Source organism: Punica granatum, chromosome 2 (assembly GCF_007655135.1).
Source record: "Punica granatum isolate Tunisia-2019 chromosome 2, ASM765513v2, whole genome shotgun sequence".
Taxonomy (NCBI): domain Eukaryota; kingdom Viridiplantae; phylum Streptophyta; class Magnoliopsida; order Myrtales; family Lythraceae; genus Punica; species Punica granatum.
Genome location: NC_045128.1, coordinates 39,366,703 through 39,376,238, shown reverse-complemented (window position 1 = coordinate 39,376,238; position 9,536 = coordinate 39,366,703). Strand labels below are relative to the sequence as shown.

The 9,536-nt window shown below is 37.6% G+C and overlaps 2 protein-coding genes across 3 annotated transcripts; both read left to right on the top strand.

The window, feature by feature from the left end:
- Positions 1–172: 172 nt before the first annotated feature.
- On the top strand, positions 173–2,365 carry LOC116197506 (MATH domain and coiled-coil domain-containing protein At3g58410-like). Of its 2 annotated transcripts, XM_031527671.1 has the most exons (4): positions 173–368; positions 466–585; positions 706–863; positions 1,237–2,365. In XM_031527671.1, exons 2-4 carry the CDS (start codon positions 497–499, stop codon positions 2,124–2,126), a joined length of 1,137 nt encoding a protein of 378 aa, XP_031383531.1. In that variant the 5' UTR covers positions 173–368; positions 466–496; the 3' UTR covers positions 2,127–2,365. The 2 variants fall into 2 exon arrangements, with proteins under 2 accessions (XP_031383531.1, XP_031383532.1); XM_031527672.1 differs by lacking the exon at positions 173–368 and having other exon boundaries at positions 443–585.
- A 1,947-nt stretch (positions 2,366–4,312) lies between these two features.
- Positions 4,313–6,521, top strand: LOC116194107 (MATH domain and coiled-coil domain-containing protein At3g58270-like). The gene is made up of 4 exons (XM_031522829.1): positions 4,313–4,477; positions 4,576–4,695; positions 4,816–4,973; positions 5,409–6,521. Exons 2-4 carry the CDS (start codon positions 4,583–4,585, stop codon positions 6,296–6,298), a joined length of 1,161 nt encoding a protein of 386 aa, XP_031378689.1. The 5' UTR covers positions 4,313–4,477; positions 4,576–4,582; the 3' UTR covers positions 6,299–6,521.
- Positions 6,522–9,536: the final 3,015 nt, after the last annotated feature.

Here is a 9,536-nt window from a genome sequence, read left to right as displayed (position 1 = left end):
TCACAATTCAACAATATAATAATTACTTTTTTTACTTTTTCATATTTTTCTCACAATTCAATATTACAACCATTACAAACGAATTAAAATTAAAACTCAACTCAACTCAATTTTAAAATCAAAGATAATCTGTTTGCTACTTAATAGCATTCCTTTCCTTGGAATATCCATAAGGTCAAAAAGGTCTCCGATCATTTTTTTTGAGTTACAGGGGAAGAGACTCCTTCGCGGAGTAAGTTGCCTTTCCCTCGCCCATCTTCTTCTCCTCCGTATTTTCCCCATCCCATCAGCTCCGTCCAGTATAAAGAAGCTCAATCTGCAAGTTCAGTAGGGTTAAAGCTTTGTGCTGATAGTCCATTTACTTTCAGGTGCGGGCGTTTCTTCCACTCTTTCTCTCCGAATCCGAAGTTGTTAACTGACAAGAAGCCGTTTCCTTTCTGGGTTTTTGTCTTGGACTGAGAGCAGGTGAAAAATGGAATCTCGGAACCCATAGCCGATGAAGTTCGCATGGAGAATCCAGCGCTTCTCTCGGCTGACGGAAAGAAAGTACTACTCCGACGATTTCACGGCCGGCGGTTGTAAATGGTACCGCAATTCAGCCCCCAACTCGACAGACTTGTTGAACAGAGCCAGAAAATTTTGTTCTTTCTTGCTCCCTTTGCTTGATTCTGTAAATAGATGGTTGCTTTGATTGAATTGAAACAGGCGGCTGCTGGTTTTCCCCAAAGGGAATAATGCGGACAGTGTCTCGATATACTTGGATGTTCCTGATGCTTCGACTTTGCCGTCCGGGTGGCGCAGGGAGGCACAATTCAGCTTGATCATGGTGAATCAAAATCAACGGAGCTCTTCCACGAGGAGGGGTAATTACATACTTCATCCAGTTGTTTTTTCCTCGTCGTGAGTCCGTTGTTAGAATTTCGAGTTTCTTGTGAACTTCTTGTGCTTTTCGGGCTGTTGTCTACAATGTACAGGTGTAGGATCGATATCGTGTAAATCATTTAATGCAGTAAGATGCTGTAATTTGCTCTGGGGTACTAACAAGCTTTTAACTTTCTTCGCGGATAGTATCTAAGAACGACAGCAGCAATTGTAAATGCTATTTCTACTTGGATACTGTTGTTAAACATTCGAATCTGTGTCTATAGACAATTTTTTGTTTCATTACGATCGCAGAATACTCTGAGATGTAAACTCTCAGATAGTTTTTGTGGCCCTCTTTTTCTATTTTGGCAGAAACACGCCACACCTTCACAGCAAGGGAGGCTGACTGGGGCTTTACATCATTTAAGCCTCTCGCTGAGCTGCATACCCATATGAATGGTTTTTTGTTGAATGACACCTTGATTGTGGAAGCCGAGGTTGATGTGCTCGATGGTCACCCACCAGTTATTGTCCCTGAGGCCGATCATAGCCTTCCTGACACGGAACCACTGGTCGTTACTGAGACAAACCGCTTCGAGTCTTTCTTCAGCGAGCTCAAGGAGTTCATCATTACCACTGAGAACTCAGCTGCCAGAGAAGGGTCAGGCTCGAATAGTACCGAGAATGATCAGATGGTTCATTTGATTTCTGGGTCGCTGAGCTTGGAGGAGGTGGAGAAGGCTAAGCAGTCCCTGAAGGAATGTCTCTCGGACCTCTTCAAGCTGAACATGAAGGATAGACTCTCAGCAGCTTTGTTGACATTATCCCATGCTGAAGTTGGGCTCTCGTCTGATCAGCAGAAATCGATCAAAGCCTTCCGGGAAAACTTTGAAGATTTCATCTCCGACTTCTTGACCTTTGAGCAGGACAATGCCGAATTTGAGCTACAGAAGTTGGCAAGAGACCAGGTCTTTTCCTCTGTGAAGAAGAACCACGAGATCCACCTTTCAAACAGGCAGCTGCTGGAGAGCCTCGATGCAGAAGAGGAGGAGCTCAAGAAGAGAATGGGAGAAGTGAAGATGAGGAAGGAGAAGCTCATTTCTGATTGGGAGATTTTGATGACCGAGTCCGGGGAAGCGAAATCCAATTACACGGCTCAAGAGAAGAAGCTAGCGGTGGTAGAGGAGAAGAAGCGGATTGCTGAGGAAAGGATGTCTCGATCCACCATGGCTTGGTCTTCACTGAAGGCGCAGTTTGTCTGAGACTCGGAACTTCACGCCTGTGGCGATGATTAAGCCCGTAGACCACTTTTCATATCCGAATCTGTGAATAAAATGTCAGTACGTTGTTTGATATCCATGTAGGGTAGGTTTGCCTTGTGAATGGACCTTACCTGCTATATAGTTATTAGGTGTTCTGCTATTTGTCGGGTTCGAACTTCAGTGATTTTTCGCTCGATGTTCCATGGAGGGGATTGCTCTTTACATGATTTTCTTCGTTATTCCCGCTTCTCGGAGTTGGTTGTCGGCCGGCCCCATTTTTATTAATTTGCAGCAATGCCCCAAAAACTTTTAAGTAATTGCAGAATGATCCTATTTGGGGACACGTCCGAGGGGAGGGAGAGGAAGAGAGAGAGAGAGGGGCACCAGCAATTGAGGAGAGGGGTGGTCGAGAGCTCTGATCCATCATTGCTCCAGAGACCTCGTCTGTGGCTGTAGTGACGGGGGTATGAGCCTCGCCACCTCTCACCCCCCACCACAAACAAAAGCTCTCCAATCTCTATTTTGTTATGGCGGCTGGGATCGGAGCCTCTGTCGCCCCTGATCTCCCGGCTCTCTCTTTGTGAATCATGGGCAGTCGAGACTCCAATTTTTGCCACTGCTGCCCCATACAAGGTCGCTAGAGGCTGTTGCCATCACTGCCCCATGTCTCCGATGGCTGCAGCTTCCTCTTCTTAGTTTTTAGCAAAAACTAAAATAAAATAATATGAAAATGTTGGGTCAAAATTGAAAGGAAAAATGAAAATTTTAGGAATGTCGAGTGAATACAAGGTTCCACAAATTTTGAATTTTCAACATTTACTCTACCAAACAATTTTTATTTAATCTATTAAACAATTAAACAAATTTTAAGTATGTAAGCTCATATTATTTTAATTTCAAACGTTTAAATTGGTGGACTAATTTATTATTGTTTTAAGTATAAAGTGTTTTCCAATCTTGAATTGAAAATTATAAATTCCATTTTAAAGTTAAAAATCCTAATTTTATATTAAAATAAATTCATTTCATTTATTCAATTTTTCTAATATTATTTTCAATTGTAGAATTTAATATATTTTTATGTGAATCGAAGTAATAGAGTTAACTTACAAGAATGAATTCAACATTTTTTTGCTTATATTTTGACTTTACTAATAATTTCGCTTAACACGTGGGTGAAGTGATTAGTTGTTTATATTCTACACTAACTTATAATTTATGGGAAATTAGTCATTTTATCTAGGTGTGTAATCACATATCTACATTAAGGAATAGTTGAGTAGCTTTAACAATCAAGTGTTGGACACTGAGCAAAAGTTGGAGTTCTATTAACTAATTTATTAGTAATTGATATTACCTTTTTTTTTCCTTTTTTCTTAGTGAATTGATTGAACTTCTTTATTAGGTGATTAGCATATATATCATTTTTTTTCCTTTCTTTTTCTTTTTTTAGAATTAAAAAATCGCTTTTTATATTACCTCCAATATAAGGGTAATCCTCTCAATTGCAAGTGTCTGGAAATTATCATCACCTCACAAACTTTATATTATAAATCTCTTAAGCTCCGTTTGGATTCAAAGTTAAAATTTTAAAATTTTAACTTTAATTTTAACTTAACACACTACACAATAAAAATACATATTTTCCAAGTCAAAAATTTTAACTTTAACTTTAACTCAACAAACTACACAACAAAAACACATATTTCCCAAATTAAATTTATAATATCATCTCATTTATCATTTTCCACGATCAAAATTACTGTTACTTTAACTCTGAAACCAAACACAATGTTAAAATCTTAATAAAACTAAAAATAGGGGTAATCACACTCCAAAACCCGATATTTTATAGGCATGGCTACTCTTGCGGGGCGCAACCCCCGCCAGGAGGCCATCGGCGAGCAGGAACAACTACCCCGTACAAATTTTTTTTTTTTTATCACACTAAACTCTTTATTAGGAGAGCTACAGTTACACGAGAGCCCCGAGATGTTAATGCAATCGTTGCCCGCTGTTACCACCAGCTGCTAGACCTTAGTGGTCCTTTTATGTTTTTCCACTGTGTTTTCAAAATTAATGACTGGCTCATTCAGTTGGAGTAAGATCGGCTCGTTACTCTCTTAACCAACAGGTGTATCAGATAGACTGCCTAGAAGGTCAACCTATCAAACAACACGTGGACTCTCCAAAAGTCAAAAGTCTCCGATCGTTCTGCCTGTTGCAGAGGAGTACAGAGACTCCTCCTCAGAGAAGTTGCCCATTCCTCGCCCATATAAAAACTCAGTCTGCAAGTTCAGTAGGGTTGGTTTGTTTCCACAGCTTTGAGCTGATCGTCCATTTACTTTCAGGTGCGGGCATTTCTTCCACTCTTTCTCTCCGAATCCGAAGTTGTTAACTGACAAGAAGCCGTTTTCCTTTCTGGGTTTTTGTCTTGGACTGAGAGCAGGTGAAAAATGGAATCTCGGAACCCACAGCCGATGAAGTTCACATGGAGAATCCAGCGCTTCTCTCGGCTGACGGAAAGAAAGTACTACTCCGACGAGTTCAGGGCCGGCGGCTGTAAATGGTACCGCAATTCAGCCCCCAACTCGACAGACTTGTTGAACAGAGCCAGAAAATTTTGTTCTTTCTTGCTCCCTTCGCTTGATTCTGTAAATAGATGGTTGCTTTGATTGAATTGAAACAGGCGGCTGCTGGTTTTCCCCAAAGGGAATAATGCGGACAGTGTCTCGATATACTTGGATGTTCCTGATGCTTCGACTTTGCCGTCCGGGTGGCGCAGGGCGGCCCAATTCAGCTTCATCATGGTGAATCAGAATCAACGGAGCTCTTCCTCGAGGAAGGGTAATTACATACTTCATCCAGTTGTTTTTTCCTCGTCGTGAGCCCGTTTTTAGAATTTCGAGTTTCTTGGAACTTCTTGTGCTTTTCGGGCTGTTGTCGACTGTGTTTCAGGTATAGGATCGATGCCATGCAAATTGTTCGGTGCAGAAAAAAATTGTTACGTGCTTATATTATGTTTAGTGCAGGAGATGCTGACAACCTTTCCACTTTCTTCGTGGATAGTACCTAAGAGCAGCAGCAACTGTAAATGGTGTTTCTACTTGGAAGCTACTTTTAAGCGATCGTTTTTGTCGTATGTTCTGTTGCAAAAGAATACTAATTGCGTCTGTGTTAGAAAATTAGATGATTTGCCATTTCACTTCGATCACAGAATACTCTGAGGTGTATACTCTCAGATAATTTTTGCAACACTCTTTTTTCTTTTTTTTTCCCCAGAAACAAGCCACATCTTCAACGCCGATGAGGTTGACTGGGGCTTTGCGTCGTTCAAACCTCTCACTGACCTGAAGAACCATAGGAATGGTTTTTTGGTGAATGACACCGTGATTGTGGAAGTTGAGGTTGACGTGCGCTCTGTTCACCCACTGGTTGTCGTCCCTGAGGCTGATCGTATCCCTGCTGATGTGGACCCACCAGTCGTTACAGAGATGAACCGCTTCGAGTCTTTCTTCAGCAAGCTCGAGGAGTTCATCATTACAACTGAGAACTCAGCTGCCAGAGAAGGGTCGGGCTCGAATAGTACCAAGAATGATCAGATGGTTGATTTGATATCTGGGTCGCCGAGCTTGGAGGAAGTGGAGAACGCTAAGCAGTCCCTGAAGGAGTGCCTCTCGGACCTCTTCAAGCTGAACATGAAGGATAGGCTCTCAGCAGCTTTGTTGACATTATCTCGTGCTGAAGTCGGGCTCTCGTCTGATCAGCAGAAATCGATCAAAGCCTTCTGGGACAGCTTTGATGATTTCATCTCTGACTTCTTGACCTTTGAGCAGGACAATGCCGAATTCGAGCTACAGAAGTTGGCAAGAGACCAGGTGTTCTCCTCCATGAAAAAGAAACACGAGATCCACCTTTCAAACAGGCAGCTGCTAGAGAGCCTCAGCGCAGAAGAGGAGGAGCTCAAGAAGAGAATGGAAGAAGTGAAGTTGAGGAAGGAGAACCTCGTTTCTGATTGGGAGATTTTGATGACCGAGTCTGAGGAAGCGAAATCCAATTATGTGGCTCAGGAGAAGAAGTTAGAGGTGGTAGAGGAGAAGAAGAGGATCGCCGAGGAAAGGATGTCTCGATCCACCACGGCTTGGTCTTCACTGAAGGCACAGTTTATCTGAGACTTGGAACTTCTCACCTAATGACAAAGATCAATGCCGTAGACCACTTTGCATTTCCGAATCTGCGAATGAAGTGTTAGTACGGCGTTTAGTATCCATGTGTGGTAGGTTTGCTTTGTGAATGGACCTTACCTGGGACATAGTTTTTGGGCATTCTGCTATTTGTCTGATTCGATCTTCATTAAATTTTCGCGATGTCCCATGAAGGGCATTGTTCCTTTCATGATGTTGTTCTTCGTCATTCCCGCTTCTCAGAGGCTCTTGTCAACGGAAATTTGAACTCATGAGCCTTCTCATTACCCAGTTCAAGGGTGACCGACTGTAAGGCACTTTGGGCTGTGCCAGCGTGAATATTGGGCTTCTTGTGATATCCAGGCCCACTAGTAATTATATGCTCGCCAGGCCCAGTTGGCAAGGCCTTGTTGGCTATGTTCTTAAAAAGCATGTTTAGGGGGATGAAAAAAATTCTATATCGTAAACGTCTATGTAATTTGTGAAAAGCCACAAAATGAGGTTCTTCGGGTTCGAGCTTGGCCATGATATTCAAATGCAGGCATGCACTCAGACTGGTCGAATTTCAAAAATACCTGCGTTATTCGTCTACTACTAAATAATGAAAAGCCTATATATGTCAACTGCTCAAACATGCTATAATATAAAAAGCGACAGGTTATTGATTCTGATGTTCCAAATGAGCATTGCATTGCCTTATCCAACGAATTTAAAGAGATTGGATCGATTATTTGGTAGGTTGGTGTAAAGATTTGGATGTCATGCAAGGGAATCAATAAAGATAAAAACAATCAAGAGAGAGTGTAGCGTGATGGTATACGCCATCGCCTGTTAATCTAAATATCACAGGTTCGATACCTAGTGGGACTACCCGTGCCACTTTATTAATTATTGATTTCTCTTGTATTGTACTACGCCTTAGACCTCCTTCGTAACGGAAAAAATAAAAATAAAAATATATAATAACAAACCCACGACTAGCCACCTCATCAAAAGTAACATAAGCATTGCCTTCTCATGCCACCGTATCAACATATAATATTTTTAAAATTGTCAAACTTTTTTCTACAATATAATTTCAATATATATTTTCCAATTAAAATAGAGTTTCTACTATGCAATATATTTTGCACACGATATCTTAAATATTTTAGTCATCTATTTTAAGAAGTTTTGTTTGATAAATAATTATCATATTATCTATAGAAAGGAGAAATTATATATACGTTAGAGCTATAATTAATTTTATAAAAATTAAAATGTTAATTCGGGCTTTGTATACATATATATCATATCTATTTGAATTACACATAGAATTGCCATTATATTTATTAGCATATAATCATAACTAACTCCTCTTCATTAGGTATGTCATATTTTTCTATATGTTACTATTATAGCTTATCCTTACTGTATATATTTCATTTGATCCCAATACCTTTTTGACACATAATATCATGATGGGATATATTCAAATATTATGAGGATTGTTTTATTTAGTAATAAAAAGTAAAAAGTGTATGGGGTGCATTATAGTATTGAAAAAATGCACCAAAGTACAATAATACAACAAACCTGTAAATACGAAATATTATAATTTTTGTAATTTTTATTTTTATTAAGTACATATTTAATTGAAGATTCTAATATTAATCTTATCTCGAAAAGCATACATGACTGTAGGAGAAAATATCAAAATCCATCTTAATAGTATATGGATTAAATATAAAAAGGATACAAATGCAGAAATAAATAAAAATTTAGTTGAAAAGAATTCTTGTTTGAATTAGTGTAAAAATTATCACGGAAAATTCCGTTAATTTTAAGTGATCTTCGAAATTCATTTAAAATGTCTCGTGATCACGACCAATCAAGCGCTGCAAATAGGCTGGAGCAGTCTTGCATTTATTTGAAGAGAATAATTAGGATATTTCCAATATCATGATAAAAACTACTTAAATTGGTGATGATTTGAAATGAATATTTTATATTTAGGTAAATAAATTATTAAAAATATAAAAATAAAACTATTTAATAGATTATAAAGTAATATTAAAAAATAAAAATAAAAGAACCAAAAACTAATAATTTGATATGTGTCCGTACCAACAAGAGAATTAGTTTATAGTAATGATGATTGTTTCAATATGCTATATCTATACTATTAATAATATATGGTCGATATATACTCATATACGTGACTCCATTTATAAATTCATGAGTATATAATATATGGTGGAGAGATGCTTATGTAAACATGTCTTCTATTTAATTACATCATTTTTATCTATGAATATAATAATATATGTAGTTGAGAGACGATGTTTATATTTATCAGGATATATCTTTTATTGAATTATGTAAATAGTTGGAAAATTAATATGCATCAACCAAAAAAAATTTTTAAATAGTATCATGCACACGGGTTGTAAAATCGAATTTAATCGAGGATTCGTATATTTAATTATGTAATTGATATTGAACTCTCTATATATAAAGTTTTTCTTTAAAAAATCATGGTATGCGCTTCCGTGTACTAGTGTTTGAACGCATCAATATTGATTCACCCATAACTAAAGATGAATTTCCTTTTGTTTTCGACAATTCATGAAAAAATGAATCAAATATATACAAAATTAAATGAGGTAAAAGATGAAGTTAAACGAGTCTATCGAATACATTAAACTAAAAAGGAAACATTTAAATGAGCTAATTCTCTAAAAAACCCATAAATTTATAATACTGTTTTCCACTGAATTAGTTAAAAGATTTATTTATCAGTTTCTCTACAAAGCAATGGCATTCTTCTAGGTAATTAACTTCGGTTCAAATGCTCCTTGAAAGGAGGATTTTTCACAGCACGATTGAAGATTGTCACGTTACAATCTGTTGGATAATTGTTGATAATGAAATAATAAGAAACTTGTTCAATAGCAAGAACATTATTATTTAATAAGAAACTTGTTGTTTTTAATACAATTAAATGCATGTTAAATAACAAAAAACTTGTTATTCTATAGAAAACTTATTATTTTGAATACTACACGACTTAAATTAAATAATAAGTTTCTTGTCATTTAATAAAAATTTTATCTTTTTTAAAATACCCTTAAAATCCAGTTTTTAAAGAGGTTTCTGATACTAACAACTCCGTTCTTCTAGTTTATTTAAAAGAGGTTTCCAATACTAACAACTATTTGGAATAGAGCGGAAAAAGAGAATCCGA

What these genes read in the sequence shown, in the direction of transcription:
- LOC116197506 (XM_031527671.1), top strand. Translation starts at nt 497, where the DNA reads ATGAAGTTCGCATGGAGAATCCAGCGCTTCTCTCGGCTGACGGAAAGA. An exon ending in ACGGCCGGCGGTTGTAAATG is followed by an intron (nt 586 to 705) that starts GTACCGCAATTC and finishes GAATTGAAACAG; the next exon opens with GCGGCTGCTGGTTTTCCCCA. An exon ending in GAGCTCTTCCACGAGGAGGG is followed by an intron (nt 864 to 1,236) that starts GTAATTACATAC and finishes CTATTTTGGCAG; the next exon opens with AAACACGCCACACCTTCACA.
- LOC116194107 (XM_031522829.1), top strand. Translation starts at nt 4,583, where the DNA reads ATGGAATCTCGGAACCCACAGCCGATGAAGTTCACATGGAGAATCCAG. An exon ending in AGGGCCGGCGGCTGTAAATG is followed by an intron (nt 4,696 to 4,815) that starts GTACCGCAATTC and finishes GAATTGAAACAG; the next exon opens with GCGGCTGCTGGTTTTCCCCA. An exon ending in GAGCTCTTCCTCGAGGAAGG is followed by an intron (nt 4,974 to 5,408) that starts GTAATTACATAC and finishes TTTTTTCCCCAG; the next exon opens with AAACAAGCCACATCTTCAAC.